Source organism: Sceloporus occidentalis, unplaced genomic scaffold (genome assembly GCF_023333645.1).
Source record: "Sceloporus occidentalis isolate IW3139 unplaced genomic scaffold, rSceOcc1.0.p SCAF_1, whole genome shotgun sequence".
In the NCBI taxonomy this organism is placed as follows: domain Eukaryota; kingdom Metazoa; phylum Chordata; class Lepidosauria; order Squamata; family Phrynosomatidae; genus Sceloporus; species Sceloporus occidentalis.
The window spans coordinates 258247025-258272821 of NW_028316981.1; the positions used below are offsets into that span (position 1 = coordinate 258247025).

At 40.6% G+C, this 25797-nt stretch overlaps 1 protein-coding gene across 3 annotated transcripts in view; it reads left to right on the forward strand.

Annotated features, from left to right (window-relative positions):
• Positions 1 to 3450: 3450 nt before the first annotated feature.
• FBXL17 (F-box and leucine rich repeat protein 17) overlaps positions 3451 to 25797 on the forward strand; it is a 219878-nt gene continuing 197531 nt past the window's right edge. For all 3 annotated transcript variants that reach the window (XR_016277441.1, XM_089492483.1, XM_089492475.1), the window contains exons 1-4: positions 3451 to 4398; positions 6782 to 6904; positions 9011 to 9268; positions 11740 to 11871. Coding sequence is in view for 2 of the 3 variants with exons in the window: in XM_089492483.1 (XP_089348609.1) it covers positions 3592 to 4398; positions 6782 to 6904; positions 9011 to 9268; positions 11740 to 11871 (1320 nt within the window). In the remaining variant the exon portion in view is untranslated. The remainder of the gene's footprint in view (positions 4399 to 6781; positions 6905 to 9010; positions 9269 to 11739; positions 11872 to 25797) is intronic.

Below are 25797 nucleotides of genomic sequence, written 5' to 3' on the forward strand. Positions count from 1 at the left end.
ACACAAAACAATATAAAATAATTTAAAAGACATACAGTGCACTCGCATCATACGCGGGCGCACTATACGCAGCCATGCTGGAAAGGCTTCTCCTGCGCCCCGGAAGAAACAATGGGGTGTGCACCGCAGGAACAAGCCCCATTGTTTCTAATGGGGCTTGAGTTTACATGGTATTTCCCTTACACGGCGGGGTCCAGAATGGATCCTCGTGTAAGGGAAGGGCCAACTGTATAAGTTTTAAAAGATAAATAAAACATCCCAACAAGAAGTTCCCTTACTTACACATTAAAAATCTACTTAAAGAAAAAGCTCTTTGCCTACTGGTGAAAGAAAAACAGGGCCAGTCTAGCCTCCTGTGGAAGGGAGTTCCAAATGGAAGCAGCCACCAAGAAGCTCTCTCTTGTGTTCTTGTCAAGAGAAAGGGTCTTCCTCTGTAGATCTTAGAACTCTGGAGAGTTCATATGTGGAGATACAGTCTTTCAGATAAGCTGGACCTAAGGGTTTTATAGGTCATGACCAGACTTTGAATTGCATCCAGAAACAAACTGGTAGCCAGTGAAGATGTTTTAACAAGGGAGTTATATGCTTCCTATAACTGACCTCAGGTGGCATTTAGACAACACACGCCCTAATGTCGCCCCCAAGCAGCCATCACACTGGCCACCAAACCACATGGCGGGCAACATTGTGGTGCTCCAGCTCTGAGGTGTTTATACGCTGCACACATATAAAAGCAACAAAAAGCCATGGTCGCAGCAGAAAAGCCAGCTTTTTGCTGGTTTTTTTTGAGCTGGCAAATAGCTGGATCAGGGCTGTGGCATGTGGTTGCCACAGCTCTGATCCAGCATTCAAAGGGGTGGTGTGAAGCTGCCTCTTCAGGGCAATCTGTTTCAGCCCTATGTCTAGCCTTAGCCAGATCTGACATCTTAAGGAACAGGCGCAGCTGCCACACTAGTTTTAGCTGTGCAAATGCACTCCTGGCCACTGTTGAGACCTGGGCATCCAGGCTCAGATGTGAGTCCAGAAGAACATCCAAGCTGCGAGCCTGAGGTTTCGGGGGGGGGGGGGTAACCCCATGCATCACAGGAAAAGTCCCTATTCCCTGATACGACTGACCAGGAGCACCTCTGTCTTGTCTGGATTAAGCTTCCATTTGTTTGTCATCACCAAGTCCATCACTGACACAGCAGATATTGGTTCAGTCCAGAGGCAACTTCCTTGGAATCAGAAGGAAAGGAGAGATAGAGCTGGGTGTCATCCGCCTACTGGTGACACAGCACCCCAAAGCTCTGGATGACCTCTCCCAGTGGTTTCATATAGATGTTTAATAACATGAGGGACAAAATGACCCTGTGGGACTCGACAGGCCAATGGCCAGGGCATCAAGGAGGAGTCCCCCAGCACCATCTTCTGAGTTTGCCCCTCCAAGGAAGACCAGAACCACTGCATAACAGTGCGCCCACGCCCCATTTCAGAGAGGCGGCCCAGATGGATACCATGATTGATGGTACTGAAAGCCACTGAGAGGTGCAGCAGAACCAACAGGGATAAACTCCTCCTGTCCAGTTCCTTGTGTAGATCATGCACCAAGCCAACCAAAGCCAATGGCCAGGGGAGGTTGAACAGGAATCCCCCAGCACCACCTTCTGGGTTTACCTCTCCAAGAAGGAACATAATAATAATAATAATAATAATAATAATAATAATAATGTGTCCCACTTTCCTCCCAAAATTGGGAGTCAAAGCGGCTTACAGTAAAAAAAGCAGCACAATTAAAAACTTACAAAAATGACAATTAAAATGGAATTAAATTTTGCAATATGAAAACTGATTTTAGTTTAAAAACAGAATACAATTTAAAAAAGATAAAAGCAGATAAAAACCATATACTTTAAAACAAAGCTACTGTAAAACATGTGCAATACCCAACAGAGAAAAGCAGCACAGGATGAAGCCGAAATAAATCCAGGGAGGGAGGGGAAAAAGATGAAACTATGCTATGCTCAAAAACAGTGTTATGGACTCAGTATGTGGAGAATCCTGTAGCACCTTTGAGACTAACTGCAAGAAAGAAGTTGGCAGCATGAGCTTTCGTGGACCTCAGTCTACTTCCTCAGATGCATTTAGTGTTCTAGACCATGCTTAACTTGGCTGTTGAAGAATCAATGATTTTATACAATTTATGAGAGGGGAATTTGATTTCAAGGTGCATTTTCCATGGACTGCATGGTCACTAGCTGCCCACTGACTTAAAGTACAATGCCATAAAATAAATACAGTGCTTTAATAATAAAACTTTATTTATATCCTGCTTCTCTGTCAGTGACATTCGAGGTGTCTTACAAGTTAAAAATTACATACAGAATCCCATGTCCCAATATCCCCCCCCCCCAAAAAAAATCAATTAAACAGTTAAGAATTTAAAACCATACATTAAAATAAACACAACACATACACACTGTGGAAGTAATAAAGTTTAACACCCCCATTGAGTGCTCTGCTTCTCTGCTATGGAATCCTGGGATTTGTAGTTTTACAAGGTCTTTAATCTCCTCTGCCAAGGAGAGCGGGTGCCTGACAGAAGACTACAAATCCCAGGATCCTGCAGGATTGAGGCAAGGCAGGTCTTGTTTTCCTTTCCTTGCCATCCACAGCCTTATTTCTTCATCTTTTCTTCCCAGGTACCTCTCCCATTTCAGCTGGATCTCCAGTTGTTGTGCAAGTCGTTTCCGACTTATGGCAGCCCTGAGGCGAAACCTTCATGGGGCTTTGTTGCCAAGACTTGCTCTGGGAAGACTCCCTGAGGCTGAGAGAGTGTGACTTGCCCAAGGTCGCCCAGTGGGTTTCATCAGCACTCAGACCACTAGGCCACACTTTGCCACCAACAAGCCTTATCTGCTATCAGTGGTCCCCAAACTGTGCCCTTTAAGAGATTGTGGACTCCAGCTCCCAGAATCCCAGACTATTGGCCAACGCGGGAGCTGAAGTTCAAAATCTCTTAAAGGGCACCGTTTGGGGACCATGGCTTAGTTAATCAGCAGTCTCTCGTGTGTGTGTGTGTGTGTGTGTGTGTGTGTGTGCGCGCGCTCCCAAAGTGTGCCCTTTAAGAGCCTTTGGACTCCATCTCCCAGAAGCCTCAGCCACGTTGGCCAATAGCCTGGGATTCTGGGAGCTGGAGTCCAAAATCCCCTTAAAGAGCACAGTTTGGGGAGCGGCGTGTAATCATCTAATTATCCTCTGGCCGAGACACTCCCCTTCGGAGGAAGCGGAATGTGTGTGTGTGACTTCTGTTGACATCCCTCTGGCTCTGCAGGCGGGACACAAAACCCTCCCGGTACCTCTTCGCTGGGGATGAGGAAGACGGGGGAGGAACATTGCACCCGGATCGGAAGTGACGTCTGCTGCTACTACTTCCGCTTCCGCCAAACTCCCGGAAGTGGCCGTGTTGTGGCTGCCGGCCCCAGAACCTTTCGCCGGTTCCTCGGAGCGTCGGAGGGGCTCCGCCATGTCGTGAGGGCCGGCGTCCTGGCAGGGGGCGGCCGTTGCTGCTGCTCTTGCTGCGGCTTCCCTCCCCTCTTCTCCTCCTCCTTTATGGGCCACTTCCTCTCGCGGAAGGGAAGCAGCCCCAGCGCGGAGAGGAAGAGCCGCTGCCCCTGGAGCCGGAGCCGCTTCCTCCGAGGGCCCTGCCTGCTCTGCTTCCTGGTCCACACACCGAAAGACGACGCCTCCTCCTCCTACTCCTCCTCCTCAGCGCCTCAGCAGCAACAGCCGCCGCCTCCTCCTCCGCTGAGGGCCCCCGAGGAGCGCCGCCGCCGCCGCCGCCGTTGCTGCTGCTGCTATTGCCGCCGGCAGCTGCTCCTCTCGGGCCTCCTCTTCAGTCCTCCTCCTCCTGGGCCCTCCTCCCATCGGGCCGCCTCCGGTGCTGCCCTGGCGAGCGGCGAGGCCCCTCCGACGGAGATGGTCTGCAAGCGCAAAGGGGTCGGGCTCGCCGCCTGCCCGCCCCGAAAGCAGCCCCGCTGCGCCACTGACATCACAGAGACTGACACCGGGGCCGAGGGCGGCTCCCTTCCATCCCCTCCTCCTCCTCCTCCTCCTCCTCCTCCTCGGCACCCTTGTGCCTCTGAGCCTTGTGCCTCCTGGGGAGGGGCACCCAAAGACCCTGCCGCCGGGAATGAGGAGGCAGGGCTCCCTCCGCAGCCTCCGCCACAGCCGCCTCCTCCTCCTCCGCCCCCCTCTTCCTCTTCTCGGCTTCCTGAGGAGCCCAGCGGGAAGGAGAGGCAGGAGCCCCACGAACCGGATTGTGAGGAGCAGCCCCCTGAGAACCCCGGAGACTGCTGCCCCGAGCTCCAGCTCCCTTCACCAGACATCAACCAGCTGCCGCCCTCCATCCTCCTCAAGGTGGGGGCTCACCGGAGGGGTCTCTGTATCCGTTGACCTTTGCTCTCTCTCTCTCTTTCTCTCTCGTGTGTTGTGTGCCTTCAAGGCGTTTCCACGACCCAAAGGCAAACCTGTCATTTATATATTTTTATTTATGGTATTTACACCCCATTCTCCAGCCCTAAAGGCTCTCAGAGCGGCTTATGGATAATTATTCAGACGGTTCCCTTCCCTCAGGCTCACAATGTAAAAAGACATGACACAAAAAGAGAAGGGAAAGGTGGTGGGGAAAGGGAGCAAGTCCAGTGGTTCTTCTCTCCCTCTGAGGCCTGGACCAAGGCAGATGGACTGGAGGGAAGGACCTTCTTCCTGCTCTGGCTAGCCCTGATGGAGTTCGGCCTGCTTTTTCAGTCCCTCCCAGGCCAGACGATGACAGATGGACTGGAGGGAGGGCTCTTCTTCTTGCTATGGCTATCCCTGATGGGATTTTCTCATGGCAAGATTTGTTCAGAGGAGGCTTTGCCATTGGCATCCTCTGAGTGGGTTTCCATGTCCGAGTTGGGAATCTTAGAATTTCGTAGAATCCTAGAGTTGGGAGAGACCCCAAGGGCCAATCAGTCCATCCCCTGCCATGCAGGAAATCCCAATCAAAGCATACCCAACTCTCCTTAAAGACCTCCAAGGAGGGAGACTCCACTACACTTTGAGGGCATGTGCTCCACTGTTGAACAACCCTTACTGTCAGGAAGTTCCTCCTAATATTGAGGTGAAATCTCTGTTCCTACAGTTTGCAGCCATTCCTCTGTGTTTTAGTCTCTGGAGCAGCAGAAAGCAAGCTTGTTCCATATTCAGTAAGAATTGCAAGATTTGATTTAGATCGGCATGAGTAATTAGTGGCGCTCCATACATCGTAGAATCCTAGAGTTGGAAGAGATGCCTGAGGGCTACCCAGTTTAACCTCATTCTGCCATGCAGGAACTCACAATCAAAGCATCCCCTGTGACAGATGGCCATCCAGCCTCTCCTTAAAGACCTCCAAAGAAAGAGACTCAAACCCTGTTGTCCAGAGTTGTAGTCTAACACTTAAACCGCTACGTCATATTGCCTCTCCTTTGAGGCTGAGAAAGTGCGGCTGACTGGGAATTGAACCCTAGTCTCCAGAGTCACAGTCCCAATTGTCAGACTACTACACCATGCTGGCTGTGTCAAGTTGACCTCTCTTTGGTTAAATCACCATGAAATCTATCTTTCATTGATAGGTGTATGTGCCTTCAAGCCATCTGGCCACTTATGGGGACCCTATGAACTTCACAGGGTTTTCTCAGCCAAGGAACCCTCAGTTCCTTTCTTTGAAATATAGCCTACAGCACCTGTAGGTCTCCCATCCAAGTTGTAACCCGGGGTAATCCTACTCAGCTTCCAAGATCAGGTGGGATCTGGTGCCTTTAAGGCAGTGATCCCCAAACTGCTCTTTAAAGGATTTTGGACTTCAGCTGAAGTCCAAAATCTCTTAAAGGACACAGTTTGGGGATTACTGCTATAGGTATTTAGGCTCTAATTGCTGCCAGGTTACCACTGTCTAAAGGTTCGCAAGGTGAGCAGGGTATGTTGACTTTTTGGTGCTTGCAGGTCTGTCAAAATTTTCTTCACTCTTAGTTATCTCGTTCTAACCCAAATTTGACCATAAAGCATCTTTCGGTTCCTTGGGTTCTTTAGCCCAAAGCTGTTGCTAACTCAGTTGTGTGTGAGATGACATTGTAAGGAGGATGTGAAAATGCTTCATTGGAAACTTCATTGGATATGTCCTCAAATGCCTGACAATGAAGCAGGAGGCGGAGACTCTGTCCGAGGGGCAAACCCCTCCATGGAGATCTGTGTCACTTACAAGATACTGAACAACACAGAAGAATATACTTCCCTGTTTGGGGCAATGTTCTGGAATGCTGTTGTTTGCTAAGATGAAGTACATCTAAATGATGAAGAGACAGGAAGTGTGTTGGTGGACCAAGCCAAACCTTTTCAATGCTCTCCAACAACTACATTTAGAATTGGAGATCCATAATATTTTGGAGACAGCTAGCATGTAGTGGAATTGGATTATGACTCTGGAGGCCAGTGTACAAGCAAACCTACTGGGTCATATTCTCTCAGCCTCTGAGGCAAAGGCAAAAACCCCTCTGAAAAAATCTTATCAAGAAAACCATGTGATAATTTGCCTTAGGGTTGTCATATTTAAGTTACTTAAGTTAAATGAGATGTGTAGCTAGAAGAAATTTTGTAAAGTGCATAGACTTGTCCAAAGCTCAGATGACAATTCTGTGTCTTAAGGATATGTTTTTGAAAGAACGTCCAAGGTATTTAACCTTTTTGTACTTACTTATTTATTCCCTTATTCTTTTCATAGATATTTTCCAACTTATCTTTGAATGAAAGATGTCTCTCAGCGTCATTGGTTTGTAAATATTGGCGTGACCTCTGTTTAGATTTCCAGTTTTGGAAGCAATTGGATCTTAGTAGTCGTCAGCAGGTATGAAGGAAACGTATTGAAAAATGAATGCCTCTGAGCCTTTCAAAGCAATACTCTTGTCTTTCACTCGTAAACGTGATACTCCTGGTCATCTTTTAATTGTGCTTAATTTATAGTACAACAAATGTGTATCAAGTTACCTGAGTGGTTAGTTCATTGTAATAACATGTTGGTGAGTTTCCTTTAAAAATCTGTTTAACATCCATGAACATAGAAAATTTATTTATTTATGGTATTTATACCCCGCCCTTCAGCCCTAAAGGCTATCATGAGGGCTTAAATGATTGGCCTATCACTTTTTACTATCTGGGACTCATTTCAGTATGCTGGTTTAATGTCCAGATCCCTTGTCAGCTTAGGACCTTTGGCCACCAGTCTCGCTATGAACCTGTCTGGCTATTAATACAGAAGAGGCATTGCTGTGTAAACCACTGGCTTCAGAGGGCTGTTTGTTAGGAATGGGCTTTCTCCTGTGTCACTTCCAAATTGAAAAATGCACTCCTTTCTGAATGACAACTGGCCCCTGCTCATCTGTCTTTCAAGGGAAATAGTCTCAATGCATCTGTTTTGGAGTGCCCTTTAAACTCTTGTTATCATGACACATAATGTAGGCTTTATTAATGGTGATTTTTAAATATTTTCATTTTAAATTTAGGTTAAACTATCTTGTTGGCTTTTTTGAGTGAAAGGGTGGTACAGTGGACCCTTGTTATACACTGGGATTCGGTTCCAAGATCCCCTGTGGATAACACAATCCATGTATGCTTAAGTCCCATTAAATATAATGGCAGAGCATAATGGTGTCCCTTATAAAAATAGAAAATCAATGTTTGATATTTGAAATTTATACCTTTTTTTTTAACATTTTCAAGCTGTGGATGCTTGCATCCGTGTATAAAAAATCTGTGTATAAGAAGGGCCGACTGTATTAAGTAATTCTTAACATCATTATTAAGTAATGTTTTAATGACCAGTGCCAGTCACTGAGTAAAGTAGAAACCCTTCCTTGACCTGTTATCTCAGATCCTTAAAAAAAGGTAACTGTTATAGATGGTTAACAACTGTAAATAGGCCACCTGTGGCTTAATAGGTCCCAACTCTGGGCTGCAGCTAGGACAAAAGAAGAAACTTGATCAGGGCATCCAATTTCTCTGAGAGCAAAGGTATTAGTTTCTCCACCTTTAGCTGCTTCCAAATCCAAGTTCTTGGCAGGTACACTGGTTGCATCCAGTAGAGCTTGGAAAAATTAAGTTTTGGACTATTTATTTGTTATTTGCCATGAAGCTTTGGCTTTGATATATGGCAACCCTATGAATTAGATACTTTAATGAGCCCATCATTAACAGTCCTGAGTCTGTTATAGTCCAAAAGTGTAACTGTTCCAAGTTATGGTCAAATCCTAGCACCTGCTTATAAGGGCTCTTGTATATAGTATATAGCAGTGATGGCAAAACTTTTAGGGACGGAGTGCCCAAACTAAAGGCTTTCTGGCACTGTGTGTTATATGGTGCTGGGGGCAGGACCTCTGGGGGGAATGGGACTTCCACCCTCTGGGGGCGGGACTTCTCTCCCACCCTCCCGGGCCTTCAGCTTCCCCCCACCCTTTGCATAGCCTGAAAAATGGCTTCGCGTGCCATCTGTTCGTCAACATGGGTATATAGCATGACTTTTATGGTACTCTTAACAGACTAAAGAAGCTTAGAGCATATTATCTGAGTAACGTCAATTCCAGTGCAAGTAGCCATCCATACCTTGGTGCCATCACCAAGTTTGTGTCTCCTATAACAGATGCCTGAAAAGCAGAGTAGATTTTTTGTAAAATGTCAGAAGTGAATTAGATGGAATTAAGAGAGATTCGGAGGGCAGTTGTTTTTCATCTGTTGTATGAACATAATGCTGCAGTCAGGCTTGTTAGCAGCAGGAGATTTCTAAAATTCAAGTGCATAGAAAGCTAGATTTGCTTATGTGAATGATGTTCATGGGAGTGTCAGCAGTGTATACTGGGATTCATTTATACTTCCATCTGCTTTTGTTTGTATAGGTTTTTAAAAAATTATGAATCAGTTATGAAAATATTAATGCTACATCTTGAATTTTAATTGACAGGTCACTGATGAGTTACTTGAAAGAATTGCATCAAGGAGTCAGAATATAACTGAAATCAATATTTCAGATTGCCGTAATGTATCAGATACAGGAGTATGTGTGCTAGCATCTAAATGCCCTGGACTGCTAAGATATACAGCCTACAGGTGTAAACAACTGTCCGATACATCTATAATTGCAGTGGCCTCACAGTGTCCTCAACTGCAGAAAGTACATGTGGGTAACCAAGATCGACTCACTGATGAAGGACTCAAGCAGGTAAGGGAAAGTTTTGAAAGAACACTTTAAGTGTGTTGTCCTTGTGTGCAGTGCAGTCCTGTACATGTCTGGTCAGAAGTATGCTCTGTTAAGTTCAATCGAATTTACTGCCTGGGAAATTCACACAGATTTGTAGTTTATACATTCACTCTGAAGTAAGCCCTCCCAAATTGTAACTTCTGAATAAACATGCATAGCAGTGTTATTTCAGTGTCGAATAAAAAGTATTTATTGATTAATTTCCTTGGCACCTAAGGTAGGGCCAATATTGAAATAAAAATGCAGTGCAGCAGCAGCAGAAACAAACTTAAAAGCTTTCTGTTTTCTTACGAACTCCAGAAAGATCTTTATCTCGTGTCAAAGGTGTGCATACTGGGTATTACTATTCATTCAACCAGTAAAAAGTAGGTGTATTTGTCAGAGCTTGAACATAATGTGTTGGAAATAATGGTATCCTAAATGGATTATTTTTCAGGGAAATAGGAGAGGGTGTACAGTGTGCACTTTAATGTTTACACTAGCATACTATGCCCATATGTAACAAGTGAAATTCGCTCATGAAGTTTTGGGCATTTTTATTTTAAAGGTTATTTTAAAACTATTTAAAAGTACAGCATTAGTAACATACTATTAGTGAGTAAAGTAATGCAATGAAAACAAAATTTTGATATATAACTAAAGTAATGCTAATGTTTTACTTTTTATAAATAACTCTTCAAGCAATGATATTTGTACTTTGTACTGATCTCCATTTTATGAACCGAGAAACAGTTTTCTGTTTTCTGTTTTAGTGGCAGATTAAGACTGCACTGCAGAAATAATCCAGTTTGACACTGCTCTAACTGCCATGGCTCAGTGCTATGGAGTTCTGGAGTATTTCGAAGCCATGGGTGGTAGAATCCATGGATGCGAAATCTGTGGGCAGTAAAAATAAACTTATCTTTAAAAATTACAGAAATTATATCCTTTTAGGTGTTGAAACAGCTCTATTCTATCCAGTTGTAAATTAACATATTTCAGTGATCAGTTTCTTCCTATGTGTGGAGAAATATCTAGAGATATTTTATTTAATGTAATGGCCTAAGCCAGAGTTTTCTCCTGCTGATTTAAACCTATACTGTCAATCATCTTTATTTAAATAAGTACATGGCTGAAAAAATTGAGGCTTTGTGGCTTGGGAAGCCAGCTGATATGGACAGTAGTGCACAACTGGCTTTGAATGGAATTGCATTTCTTTGGAAGACCAGGCGTGTTCTGGATTTATTGCTTTCTGGGGAAGCACAAGTAACAGCAGTGTTTGTGAGTGCCTTTTATAAGATAGCAGTCTGCATGCCAACAACAGCCCTGCCTGAAGTGTTGGACTTGATCATCATCGCCCATGCTCTTTATTTCCAAACTAGACTGCTGCAGTGTGCTTTACATGGGGCTGCCTTTGACCACTGTCTGGAAGTTACAGCTTGTGCAAAATATGGCATGCTTGTTGAAGCCAGGAAATCTGAACACAACTTCTGTTTTTGTGTCAGTTGCACTGGCTAGCTTTATGTTTTTTAGCCCAGTAAAAATGTATGCATGCTACACTTAACTGCCTTGGTTCTGTCCTATGGAATCCTGGAATTTGTAGTTTCCTGAGGTTCGTTATGGCCTGTAACACAGAACTCTAACATTATAGTTCAAGAGAGTGTCCTGGAGAATTCTGATTACAATGAAATTACATGTCCCAAGATTCCATGGGATGGAACCATGGCTGTTAAAGTGGTACAGTGTAATAATAATAATAATAATAATAATAATAATAATAATAATGTTTATTTATATACCGCTTTTCCAAATTAGATCAAAGCGGTGTACAACAGGAAGTACAATACAAAGTAAACAAACAAACAAACAAACATAACAGGCCTCTCTCCCCCTCAAGATGGTGGTCGGAAGAGGGCTCTTAGTCTTTCAGGCCAGGCCTCTCTCCCCCTCAAGATGGTGGTCGGAAGGAGGGCTCTTAGTCTTTTAGTTTGTGTTGATACAAACCATTCAGGGCTTTAGAGGTTATCTGAAGACCACAGAACCCTGACCACGTGCTAAAATCTAACTCTGGAGTCCTTGAAAGTGGCTTTAAAATACTTTTAAAAATTGGATTAGATTGATAAATCCTTACTATTTTTGTGTTTCAGTTTCTAGTTATCAATTGGAGGTGATAACTTGAAATGCATATCTCATATCTGTTAATAAGCCTGTTATTTATTTAGAGTGACAGAAAATAAATTGGGTAGTTTGCATTATAGCTTTCTTGAACTGTTGACATCTGTAAAATTCATGTGATTTTATGTTTTGAGGGTGATATTAAAACCTCACAAACCTTATAGTTAAATTCTAAATTCATTCTGTAGTAATGTAATGCTTTTATATATAGTGAAGTTTCCTGACAAGTATATATAACTAAGTTGCTATATTTATGCTCTTGTTAACTTTATTTCCAGCTGGGCTCAGAGTGTCGAGAACTAAAAGATATCCATTTTGGGCAGTGTTACAAGATCTCAGATGAAGGAATGATCATTATAGCTAAAGGCTGCCTGAAGTTACAGAGAATATACATGCAGGAAAACAAATTAGTAAGTTCTTGTTTTCATATATTAAAATGAAAAATGACTGCACACTTGTCCATCCCAGGACTGTCATAAGTTAATTTAATTTTAAGAGTGAACTTGTCAGATTCGTATTTCTTTTCTGATAAAATTAGCCTTCAATACAAAGGATAATTTAAAAATATAAAACAAAAAAAATGATTCTTGAGATCTGGTCTGTACCAATCAATCCTATTAAGGATGGCCTACTTGTTCAAGAAAATTGCAAAATATTTCTTCTCTTTTTTGTTTGAACAATTGGTAAAACTTAACAAAATCCATTTATTGGAAACTTTCAGTAAGTGTACATCTAAATTGGGTTTCAGGACAAAAGTGCTGTGGTGGACACAGAGTGTTCTTTGTATAATTTTGCAGATTTAAAGTGATTGGTTTATTCAGTTCACAAACATGTTTATTTGTACATGTAGAACTTGTTTACAATGACAGTTTATGTGAACACAAGGTACCGTGTTGGCCATCAGACTGCTTTTAAACAATTTGACAATTCGTAAGGAATAGATTTATTAATGACTAAATAGAACTTTCATCTAGAAATTTAGTGTACAGTTTATAAAACACTGGGTAAAGCAGTAATTGCTGTTGGTACTATGCCCTGCTTTTCTGCTTCCTGAATATGTATGACTGGCTACTATTTAGACACAGAATAGTGGGTAGATGGAAATGTGGTCTGAATCAGCAAGGCAGCCACAATGTTGTTGGTTATAATAATAAAATACCATTATTACAGCCTTGAGATAATTTTATAGAGATGTCCTTTAATGCCTTTGAAGGTAAATCTTTTCACATTTGAATGAGATGTGAAAATAACATAAGTAACTTTGTAGCAAATCAAATTATATAAACTTGGTCCAGCCTAATTCTTATGCTACTTATTTTGATGTAGTTCTGACATCACACTTTTACCTTTATAGACATCTGTTTGGAGTAGTTTCTTTTAAAAAAGAATTGGGAAATAGGTGAACTGGAAAACTGTCATGGACTTCTTAGTGTAATGTAAAGTTTTCCAGGTGGGACTGTCAATAGTACTTCAGTTATTTGGTTATCTGCTCTTAGTGTATTTGAGATGCTAATTGTATTAAATTCATGAAAAATTGAATCAGATAGGACAAAATTCATTTGAATCCAATAGTTTGGCGTATGTGAGTGGAAAATTTTGTCTGAGGAAGTCATATGGAAAAATGAATGTTGCTGGAGCACATCTGAAAATACACAGTTGTATTTGCTGCCTAGTGCTCTTCACAGTAAGCTTAAGCAAAATACATTGCAAGGCAGTTTAGCTGCCTTGTTAATCAACTTTCTATCTGCCATGTCAGAGAGGTTGTCAGTACCATATCCTGTTATGCTGTTGGTCTTCTTTTCTGATCTCTAGTCTAATTAACATCAGTATGCAACTGCCCAGATATTGGGGAAGTTCACTAACAGCAGAAAGCTATATAAAAGGTTTGTCTGTTCCTGCTTGAAAGGAGGAATGTATTTTGTTGCAGTAACTTGCATAAATTGACCCAACAATGCACCCCTCCCAAGTTTCTCTCAATGAGGAGTACACAATTTTTTTAATCATCCCAGAGACAGAGCTAACAGTGTTGCTACTTCTGACCAAAATCAAAAAGTCATAGGGAACAAAAAACTGCCTAGTTCCCAGCATCTCCAGAAAGCTTTGGAGAGCTGTTGCTAGTAAACATTGTATTAGAAGGACTTAGTGTAGGGCAACATCTGTTGTAAAGATAATTTGTGGACTATATCTTAGGAAATCAGCTAGTTTGAATGGATTCTAAATCTCATGACTGTCTAAAATGCTTCAAGTAATTTCTGCATTTGTATCCTCTGAAAACTATCTTTTCATATTGATGAGCAGCTGTAATTTAAGAAGTATTGGCTAAAGTTTATAAACTGTATGTTTGCCACAGCAGCTGAATCATGTGGCTGCACTTTGAAAGTATTGTATTCAACTTCCACTAAATACAGGAGAGTGGTAACCCCCACAACAAACAACGAGGGGAGCAAATCTTGTTCCCTCAAAAATCACCTCTGGATAGGAGGTTCCTGGTGATGGTCAATATAGTCGGGGTGGAGCAGCCAGCTGTATCCTTATACCTGGATACACAATGGTGCCATCATACTCCAGGACTCTGGAGGACTGCTTAGAGATCCTCGAGGAAGTGTTTGCCATTGTCTGTCCAGCTATAGGAACACAGTGGGATACTTTGCTTCCGCTTACACTACACTGCTGTGTCAGGCCTGAGATAGGGTTGCAGGCAACATGTGAGTTCACCTTGGACACTTGTGTCTCCCTGTAGGGGATCTTGGGCACAATCACAGGTTTTTTCTTCTCCTTCAGTATGGGATTATAATACTGATCTAACTTTGAAGATTGTTCTGAAAATGAGCTATTTTTTTTCTGGTATTCTATTCATATAGTAACCTCCTTTGTCTCTGGCCCTCCTCTCTGTTTTGATGCTCTTTTTCTGTGGCATCCATGCTCCTCCTCTATGTCTCCATTTCCATGGCATGCTTCTATTCTCACTGCACAAAAGTATGTATGTGACCAAAAACAAAACAAAAACACAACAAAACAAAACCAGTGGTGTGCTGTTGATGTAGTATGATGGAAACTCTGGCCTTTCAAGTTGGAGATGGCCAAGGTACCACTGCCACAAAACAATTCTTTATATTCAGTTATTGTCTCTCAGGTTATTTTAAGCCTAGGAGCACTTTCACTTCAGCAGTATCCTCCAGTTGAGTCATGTAAGCAGAAGAGCAGATAATCCAGGTTAGTTGAAATACAGTGAATATCTAGAATACAATTCTATTTTAAATGTGCTTTTTCTTAAATCTTTAGAAATACTATACAGTACAAAACAGGTGTGGTTAGATTCTCTGATTATATGAAACATTTGGGCTTCCAAACTTTAAAATTTGGCTTAGTGTCATATTAATTTGCTTATTTTTATTCATATTTTTGTTATAGTTTATATACTGCCCTTCATACAAGAAGCTCCAATTGATGTGCTTAGTACTATTCTACCCAACAACTGTAGTTATACTGGGATATACTAGGTAATTTATATATTAGATAAAGCTTAGTTGCTGAGGTTTAATGTTGAGTGAGAGGATTTAAAAGCGCTTTATTTCAGTTCTTATGCATTATTTCATGCTTGTTTTAAAGTCTCTGATGAATCAGACAGAATCCTGCCAGAGCTGCTCTTCAATATCCCCTGTTTTACTAGTAAATCATGAGGTTAAGATTAGCCCATTCAAATCAATATTTCTGTTCCTTAATAGTAAAAGTAAAATTATGACCTAGGATTCCTGAATAGCATTTTCTAGCCAGGTTTTGCAATAGAAAATTATGTCTCTGTCCATCATTTCTGTAGTAATACTTTAGATAAACACAGTTTACTGTAGATGCATTCTTGTAGAATATTGGTGCACATCTGAGATCACCACTATGTGTACAGTTTATGAACCATTCCTAAAATATCACAGAATATTTGAGCTAATTTTTCCATTAAAGAAAATATTGTATCAGTTGACATTCTGTAATAGCTGTTTCCTTAATCTGTCCTATTCAAAGTGACAGTTTGATATGGATGGATAACTTCTCTTTTAAAATCTTGTTTCTTTGGGTCATTTGGCATAATATTCTTCACATCCCTACAAATACAAATGAAGAAACTACTGGATTAGGTAATTCAGGATCTTGGTGTCATCTGATTGTGACTCCAGCATCTCTCTGATAGTTATTCTGCTTCTTCTAAAAAGAAGTTGATGATACATTAATTAAGCTATTACAGTAAGGGGAAGTAAACTATCATTCTGCTGAATAAATACATACTGAAATGAGAGAGTACATAGACTTGAACATGTTATGTTAAAAATATAAGAAATATAATCTGTTTTTCTATATAAAAATAGTGCATATTGTATATGCTCATGTATAAGTCAAGAAATTTTAGTCAAAAAATAGATTGAAAAACCTCAGATCAACTTATCCATGGGCCAGTGTACCTTAACTCTTATTTAAAAAGGAACCATAGCATTTTGTGAGTAGAGTGGTGAAAGGTAAGTGCTTAGTCCATCCTGGGAGAATCTAAAAGAAGCACCAAACCCCTCTACTCATTCCCCTGCAGTGCTACCTCTGGCCTTTTTGAATGTCTAGGTAGGAAAATAGTAGTGTGCTTTGGCATCATTTTCCTTTCCTTCATCCATTACATCCTTTGTTACATGCCTCTAAGTTTCACCCTTGACTTATACACGGGTTATATCAAAATCCATAATTCTTGCCCTCAAAGCTGCTCTTGACTTATATGAAGTTGACTTTTAGTCGAGTATATACGGTATTCCTTTGTAGCTATATCACTCTCTATATTTGTTTCTATTTGATTCTATTCTATTTGATATTTTTAAAGCAGTATGATTGTTGTATTAGATTTTAAAAATTCTTCTTGGAGACCTCTCATATGGGCTGTCTAGGCCGGCTTGATTTATGTGTGCTTTGTATTTGCATGCATGTCCCCCACTCCTTCCACATTTACCAGCAATTTTTTTAAAGGACATTTCCCTACACCAGTGTCATTTACTTTGCAATACAGTGCGCCTGTGTCATACGCGGCTGCGCCTTATGTGGTTTGCAGCATACGCTGAAAGCCGCGCTGGGAAAAAGGGCAGCACAACCCATAAGGGGTAATGGCTCATGTGCCTGTGGTGTGCGTGCGCCGCTGCACCACCACGTGCATGAGCCCCATTCATTTAAATAGGGCTCAAGCATACACAGAATTTCCCTTGCGCAGTGTGTGTGGGGGTCCGGAATGGATCCCTTGCGCAAGGGAAGGGTGGACTGTATAATAGGTCTTAGAAAGTAATGGGGCCAAACCAGATTGTGACCACATGAAGGCAACAAAATAAGTGTAGTTTTATTAACAGAACAATGTTACCTCTCCCCATGAAGAGCTCCACAAGTGTTTTTGTTATTCTACTGCACAGTTTAGATTAAAACTTCTAAATAATCTATAATAAAAATATTAGTTTGACAAACTAACTTCTAGACTGATTTCTGTTTTCCAAACCTATTCTATTTGACCTCCCCAGATTTTACTGCATTACTCTTTGCAGCGCTCAGCTTTTGCACAATAAGAGGGGAATTTGAGACAGCCTTTTCTAATTTTAAGAAAACAAATGCTGGGGAAAGAATTCCTTGTATCACTTACGTGGTGTCTTGCTAGGAGCATTAACTGTTATTCTTCTGCAAGATACTGAAATGGAAATGGTTGTTCTCAAAATTTACTTTAAAGTGAAAAGCAAACTATTTTTTAAAATGTCATTAGAATAGAGACTAGTAAATACAGAAATATGCTAAATGACATAGTTGATTGTTACTAACAGTACTAGTACAATCTGATCTGTCTTTATTTGTCCTTCTCAAATGGCAATACATTTTGATTTTTTGTTTATCCTGGCAATAGATAAAATTTACTTGTTTAAAATGCTAAACGTTAGTGTCTTGTACTCTCAAAAAAGTTTACTTCTATTGACCTTTAGGTGGCAGTATTGACTTTAGAGATATTACATACATGTCTTTGTGTCCTTGGTACAACAATGAAATGCTGGAAATAGTGGACTGCAAATATAGTAACAGAGAATATGTAGCCATAATTTTCTACTTCAGAAGGAGCAATGTGAATTTTCATGGTTTCTGCACAGTAGTTTATACTGACTTTACAGTAGTGGCTTTTTAAGGCATAATAGTTTATCCTCTACCATGTTTGCAAAATAATATTTTATGGTAATTTCTGACCTTTTTGGCAACTCATGTGAGCACCACTATTTACAGATTTCATATGAAATATAAACCAGTATAAATACTACATCACATTGTTTAATTGCTTTTGCACAGGAGAAGCACTATGATATCTCCCTGTTGCAGCTGCTAATTTGCTGATTACGGTAACCTGTTTCTGGAAAATTATACCAAACATGGTTAGCTGAGTGTAAGAAGATAAATTAAGTTCCTTGCAAATACCTCAGTTTAGGTATTATTGAATATGAAATTCCTCCCCCCCCCCCCCCAATCATAGAGTATGACCAACAATACTCATGATTGACTAGCAGTGTAAATGTGATATTTTGATATGCAGTCCTTCTCTGGAATGGAACCTTTGAGAGTTGATGCTAATATTTGTTAACAGAAAAATATACCCTTGCCAAACCCCAAAGTGGGATGTAATAATCAGTTCAGTTTGTCTTATTCTAAACAAATGTCAGATGTTCACTATTGCATTCTCCATGGAATTAGGACATATTTCATATGCCTTATAAGGCTATTTTGTTTGCATGAGTTGTCTAAGATGGCACTTTCAGGTGCGAAAAGAATATTTCATTTGTAGAATTCTATTACAGTATTTATGTACAACTTTGTAAATGTGACATTCTCTTTCTATAGACAGCTTAGTAAATGGATTTCATTCTTACATTAGTGTATTACGTAGCTTCTCATGTATATTATGCGCTGCTACTTGGCTATTTTTCTTAGCCACTCATGCTTTAAGAATTCTCATTAAGCAATATGTCAGACTAATTGCAAATGCTTTCAGATTATTTAGTATTTCATATCACATGCAGTATTAAATAAAACTACATTTTGGAGTACAGGATACTGCAAAACAATAATTAAGACCATAATGTGATTTGCTTGTTTCAGTTGTTCTAGATCTGTATTTTAGATGGGGATGTAGTATTCTTTCAGTGCCTTAATGACATAGCAGTGCTTAGCATCTACATGTGCTTTTGGCATGATTTTCGAATAGAGAGTCAGTCTTTCAACTGACTTGGGAATAATGCCACAAGGGAAGCATTGTTTGGTAAAAGTTCAAGGTAGTAGCCTAAAATTGAAGAACTGACAGGTCTTCTCGACTACATTGAAGTCACTGTAAGACTCTCATAATCTTTAGAAGGTTAATATGAATTGAATTTAGTCAGTCCTGTAGTTTCTATAAATGGTTTGAATAGAGTAGCCTGAATAGAGTAGTCTGTCTTTTCTAATATGAAGGCTATTTCTTTGAAAGCCTTCCAAAGTTAAAATCTGCATTTATGTGTATAATTTCAAGTGTATTACTGTATTTATTTATTTTTTAAATATTTGTCTTGATTCTGAAGAAGCTCAGTAATAGGTATATTATAATATTACAAAAGTGGAAATTTTGTATACATTTTACCAAAAATGTAACTGTACGTATAGAAACGAATATATCGTATTAACATTTTCCCCCAAACAAATAAAATAAAGACACTTATTTTTACATTTTGTTTCCTTTTGTCCTGTTCTGACTTCCTTGATGTTCTCTGAATTATGTGTCTTCTATCTTACTATTATGATCTTATGTAGTCTCGTCAGCTGTCTCTTATTGGCATTGAATATTATTTCAAATACCAAAATGAAAGGTTTACTGTCTAAGTGAAGAAATTATCAAATAGTACTACTGTATTTGTTGACTGCTTATTCCTTGATTTGTCAAAATCATACTTTTCCTATCCCCTTGAATCCTGACAATAGATTTCCCCCCTTCCTAGTTTAACACATACCACCTCCCTTTGACTGGAATCCTGATGGTGTACTATGCTATTCTAATGTTTCTTTTGGAGGAAGTTTTTAAAGAGAAGTTGGCTGGTTTGCATCCATTTTCAGGAGTGCTTTAGTGGTAGATTCCTACACTAGCCAGGGGTTGAAATAGATGGCTGTTACGTGATCCCTTTCAGCTCTGTGATTCTGTGCAATAATGTTGAGGGTATCCATAATGTGGTGCTTTTCTTTTGTCTGTGCCTAATGGGATCATATTGTATAAAAATAAACTGATAATGGTAGACTTAAAAGTGAATAAATTGAGCAGTTTGTAGTGGTATTTGTATTCTCATTTTCAAAAAGTTTCACATAACTAGGTCAAGAATGGAGAAAGGCTTGAAGTACAGTTGGCTTTCAGTATCCACTGTGCCACTATTAAGAGACAGAGATTCTGGCACCCACATCTTTTCAACTTTACCCATGGATTAGGTTACCTAAGCTCCAGTTTGGAGGCAGCCATGGAAGTTGGCATTGGAGTTGTAGGACCAAAACATCTCCTTCTGTAGCTCCCTTGCTCTCTTTTTTTCCCTTAGCAGAAGCACTGCTGTGGCTGCCTTGGGGCTCCCGGCATCACGCAGCTGCCCCCTCTCCTTTGACCAGGCTGGATGAGGATGGGGCTTGATGTCACTAAGGAAAAAAGGGAGGGAGTGGCTGAGCGATGCCAGGAGCCCCGAGGCAGCGACAGCTGCGCTTCTGCTGAGAGAAAAAAGAGAATGAGGGAGCCACAGAGGGAGATGTTTGTTATTTTTTCCCCATTTCTCTAGTTGCAGCTTCCACCTCTCATTTTAGTAATAGTAATAAAATTTATTCGGTCATTGACCAGTATAAAAACAAATCACACAAGCAACATATCAATATAACAATAACAAATTAAAATATAAACTGATAGTAGACTGTACATGTACGGTATCAAACAGTTCTTTCTACACGGTAATAAAATGGCCATTTGACAGTTGAGGGCGCAGTTTACAAACAATATAACAAAATTTAGCCACCTTAAGGGATACTGTAGGATCATTGTTGTCCAATAGGAGGCGTAAATAAAAGGAGTCAGGTTTGTCTGGGAATTTACACAGTAGTGGGCTAATCAGTTGGTGACGAATGTCTCTATAAAATTGACAATAAAGGAAAACGTGCTCATTGGTTTCAACAGTGCCCGAGCCACATGGACAAAAACGGATTTCAAAAGGTGTTTTTTTAAATCTATCTTCCAACATGGCTGTGGGCAACACATTGAAGCGTGCCAGAGTTAGAGCCCTTCTGAACTTCGGGAGAGTAACATGGAACAGATATGAAGCTGGGGAGGGGACCAAAACTTGAGCACTGAACATGACATATTTTGAAAGGGAAGTTGAGTCCATATATCTTTCTGCTTCTAGGATTTTTTTTTTTTAATAGTAGATTTGGCTCTATCAGTGTCAAGCTTTAAAATTTCATTTTTATTGAGACCAAGCTCATTTAATTTCTTAAGGAGGGAAATTTCCCAAGAGGATTTAAAGGAATCCAGGAAAATTAAATTTGTCAGACTTCCAGAAGTTTTATGCATTTTAGAATTTAGGGTTCATCTTCATATGGTTCTTGAACTCATGTGTCCTTCGTTTTGTTACCCCTTTTATATAGCTCTTCTGTATATTACATCCAGCATCTTTTTATTTCTTCCTGGTTTTGAATTAGGTTATTTTTATCGGCATAGAATATCCCAGCCCTTGGTTTTAATTTTCTTTTGATTTCCCTGATCGTGTGGAATAAGTCTCTGTTTTTATTCCTTTTTGTTGTTTTCCTCTACCTCCCTGCATTGATCATTGTAATATTTGTCTTTTATCTTTTTGCACCAGTCGTTGACCTGTGGTATTCATGGTGCTGAGTTCGTTTCTGTCTCCCTTTTGTTTGGCTTCTCTTCTTTCTTTTATTGCATTTCATCTGTTATCGATGGTTTCTTCTCTTTCTTTTTGATTACTGTAAGTCTCTGTCTGCATTCTTCTTTTATGGTGTCCCTGGCTTCTGACCATAGTTTTTTTGGTTCTCAGTCTATTGTGCTAAGTAGCGCATATCTGTTCCTTATATTGTCAATAAAGTCTGTTGAAATAATTTTTAGATAAAATTTTGTTATGATGACTGGTTTTGTTCTTTTCTTAGGTTTTACTCTTGTATAAGAAATACCACAGTCAGCACCTGGTTTAGTCTTGGCTACCAAAATGAAGCCTCTCCATCTTTTGCTTCCGATTATATAATCTATTTGGTTTTTGTGTTGTCTATTGGTGACGTCCATGTGTATAGCTTTCTCTTTGGTTGTATGAAAAAGGTATTTGCAATGAATACATTGTTGGCTTCAGAGAAATCTATCAGACACTCATCTGCTTCATTTTTTTTTCTTAACCGAAATCTGCCTAATGTTTTTGGTTCCTCTTTGCTTCCAGATTTGGCGTTCCAGTTACCTATGATCAGCTTAATGCCCTGTGTTGTGAATTTCTTTCTGGACTCCTTTGTAAAATCTTTGTTTCTTCCTCTTTTGCCTCTGTACTTGGTGCTAGACATAGGACAAATACTGGATTGAAATTACCTTCATTAGTGTGCTTCGTACTAGGAGGGAAAAAAAAATCTTAACTCATCTTGAGATTGATGGCTAGCTCCTCAGGCATTACTTACAGGGCAATTGTATGCTTTGATTATGTATATCTCCTAGAGAACTAAATTACTGAGATAAATGGAAAAATAAATACTTAAAAATAAATTGTACTTGGAAGTTCTATGGTTTCTAAATGAGCTTACACCCCTGGAAGCCTCAGACATTTTCTCCCATTGTCTTCAACACTGCTTCAAACACTTTATTCTGTTCATTCTTGAATATTATGGCAGTAGTTGGGGTGGGGGGGGAGAAGCAGCTGTGCGAATAATTTAGAGTAGACATATACTTTGCTTAATTTATGCCATTCCTTTTTAGTATGCTACAGACCTTGCAAGAAATGGAAAAGGTAACTAAAATGTTGAGAGGTTAAAAAAATAGTAATGACTGATATTGTGCAGAAGAAAAACAGAAGATAAGGTTAAGAGGTGATATGATAGCCCTGTTTAAATACTTGAAGGGATGTCATATTAAGAAGGGATCTGACTTGTTTTCTGTTGCTCCAGAGACTAGGACCCGGAGCAATGGATGCAAGCTACAGGAAAAGAGATTCCACCTCAACATTAGGAAATACTTCCTGACAGTAAGGGCTGTTTGACAGTGGAATACACTGCCTCAGAGTGTAGTGGAGTCTCCCCCCTTGGAGGTCTTTAAGCAGAGGCTGGATGGCCATCTGTCGGGGATGCTTTGACTGAGAGCTCCAGCATGGCAGGGGATTGGACTGGATGGCCCTTGTGGTCTCTTCCAACTTTATGATTCTATGATCATTTGCCATGGTAAGATGAGTGGGCGGCTGCCTGATCTCACAACCTCAGAGTGATACTTCGTTTTTATTTTGATAATCTTTTCCATTGACTATTATGGGAAAATCAGCAAATACCTAACTATTAGATTTGGGCACAACCAAATTAATACTCTGCTCTTCTGATGTTTTCTTCGTACTAGGCAATCAGGATATATCATATCCAGAAGTGGTCTGAATGTCTCTGGAATGGGAATACTTGTCTTGGGTTTGTGCCCTTATGGTGCTTACACAACCTTAGTAACAAGGTAAAACAGAAAGAAACATTTATTTTCCCTTGCCTCCACAAGATGTATCAAAGGAAAGTTAAAAAAATGTATACGGTTGGCTGTGCATATTGGCGCAGGTTCTGTTCTGGACCCCCCTCTCCTGTAGATACTAAAAAAAGTGGGACCTCAAGTCCTGTTATTGTCAATGAATGTGTGATGTGTGTGTGACTGCACTGGTACAGCTATATGCATACATCACTATTAATGGGGCAGGGCCATTTGTGGATGCTCCAGTCCATGGATGGCTAGCCTGCCAATACAGAGAGCTGACTGTAGTTTATAGCAGACATATTAAGCATTTGAAATTACAAAGTCAAAGTCAAATTGTAAAGTCAAAGGTTTTCACTCCTAGTGAAAACCATAGCACAGCCCTTCTCACCCAGGTATATGGAGTATGTAACTACAAAAGATGGAATTTTGTGCCACCAGGAGAGAAATAAGCCGGTGCAGGCCCAGACTCCAGATATATGGGGAATATAGACTATGTATTCTTCATCCATGCTGCCATATAAGACTGACTTGGGTACACGATACTCACCTACCTAGATGTTTACTAGCTCTAGGTTTCTTGTCAAGTTGGTCAGCTGAACATGGCCTTTTATTCACTGGCTTGTCCTTTGTTCAGAGATCCAATCTGACTGATCCTGGAGATGAAAAAGTAGGAAGAAGGTTATTGTTGCTAATTCCCCCTACATCTGCTGCCCCAGCATCATTGTCCTGCTGTTTTTGAGGGTTCCCAACTTTTTTTAGGGCGGGTTTAGAGGAATGCCAGGATCAGAGTGAAATCAATTCTCCATTCTACCAGAAGAAACATTCCATTTGAAATGAAGCCTTCAGTGAATTGTGTCTATGATCCAGCCTGATGTGTGTGAAGGAGAATGAATTGGCCTTTGGGGGTGACCAACTTCCCCAAATCTCTGTGTAATTTTGTTACTGTAGCTTGAAGGAGTGTTATTTTGTATTGTAAACTGTTAATTTGCAGGATCGTAGTTCTAACTTCTGAATTTTTTCAGATCATTGATAGAACCATGTCAACAAAAAGTGTGGAATTTTGGAATTTGAATTGCTGAACTCTGGGCCATCATGATGTTCCAGTTCCTGCAGAAGAAAACTCTAAAGGAAATCTGTGTCTTGCCCAGCCTGGTTGAAGACTCAGAAGAGGAAAGAGAGGTGGAGTAGTCTGACCCTGAGCTTGGCCCTAGTTCTGCCTTGACAGTGCCAGTAGAGACTGGTGATGAACAGGATGGTCAGGAGCCCAGCATCCAGACTGCAGAGCCTTGAGGCGGATGAGGAAGAGGCTAACTTACCCATGCCTTCCTACAGGCAAAGGAGATCTGAAAGGGCAAGGCTGTGGCAGCCTCAGAGGCTTTGTATGAGATGCCAAGCAATTAGGGATCAGCTGCACCAGTGAGAGCTAGAGATGAAAGCTTGGGAGGAATGCCAGAACCTTTGTCAGATGTTAATTGATTTCCTTGGCGAAAGCACCTTGTTTGTGGACTCACTTGTTGACTTCCTGGATTGGACCTTTGGACTTTGGATTGACCACTCTGTTTGCTGTAATTCTTGACCCTTTCGGACTGCTTTACTATGCTGATTGTTTGACCTATTTAGCTTCAACTCAGACTGGCTACAGACCTTGTTTTTGGAACTCTGCATTTTGCTTTCCCTTTTGTAAGTCTGAAGTTCAAGACTTGCTGTATTACATACACTGTGTTGTGCTATTTTGCTTGTATTATTTTGGTCTTGTTATTAGTTGCTGGTCACTTTCCTGGACAATCTGTGAGCGTATGATGCAAACAACGAGTGATAAGTACCTGTCATACTCCATTGTGAAGGAGTGGTATGTCAACTTTCAGCTTGGAGATTTTGAGACTGACTTTGTCAGATTGGTAAATCTCACCTGAAACAATTGCTGAAACACTAGAAGTATCCTGGGAACGCATTGAGTTTGTAATTCATGAGCAGTTGGTCATGCAGATGCTGTCAGCCAAGTGGGTGCCAAATACTTGAATGTTGATCAGAAACTAAATCAAGTGGATACCTTCATTTTGCAGCCTTTGAGTAATCTAGTGATATTTTTTGTAATGGCTGGTCACTCTTGATGAAACATGGTTACACCACTATGATCCAGAGACCAAACAACAGCCCTTGCAGTGGTGGCACTTGGGCCCTCCATGGCTGAAGAAATTCAAGACACAAAGGCAAGCAGGAAAGGTCATTGGCAGTATTTGGGGAAAGGAAAGTATTTTGATGACTAACTATCTTCAGAAGGGCCAAAGAGTTAATGCAGTACAGTATATTACTTTAACTTGCTGTGCCGATTAAAGGAGTCAGTGAAGGAAAAACAGTGAGGGAAGCTGCAAAAACATCCCCCCCCCTCGGACAATGCACCTGCTTACAATGGCTCGCAAGATGATGGGCATTTTGAAGAATTTGGGTTTTAAGTACATAGACCACCCACCCCACTCACCAGATCTTGCTCCATTTATTTTTTCTTTTCAAACCTTAAGTTTAGAGTTATTTAAAGATAACAATACAGTCTTGAGAATCCTTTTTTATTTGAGGTGGGAAAGAGTTGTAAAAC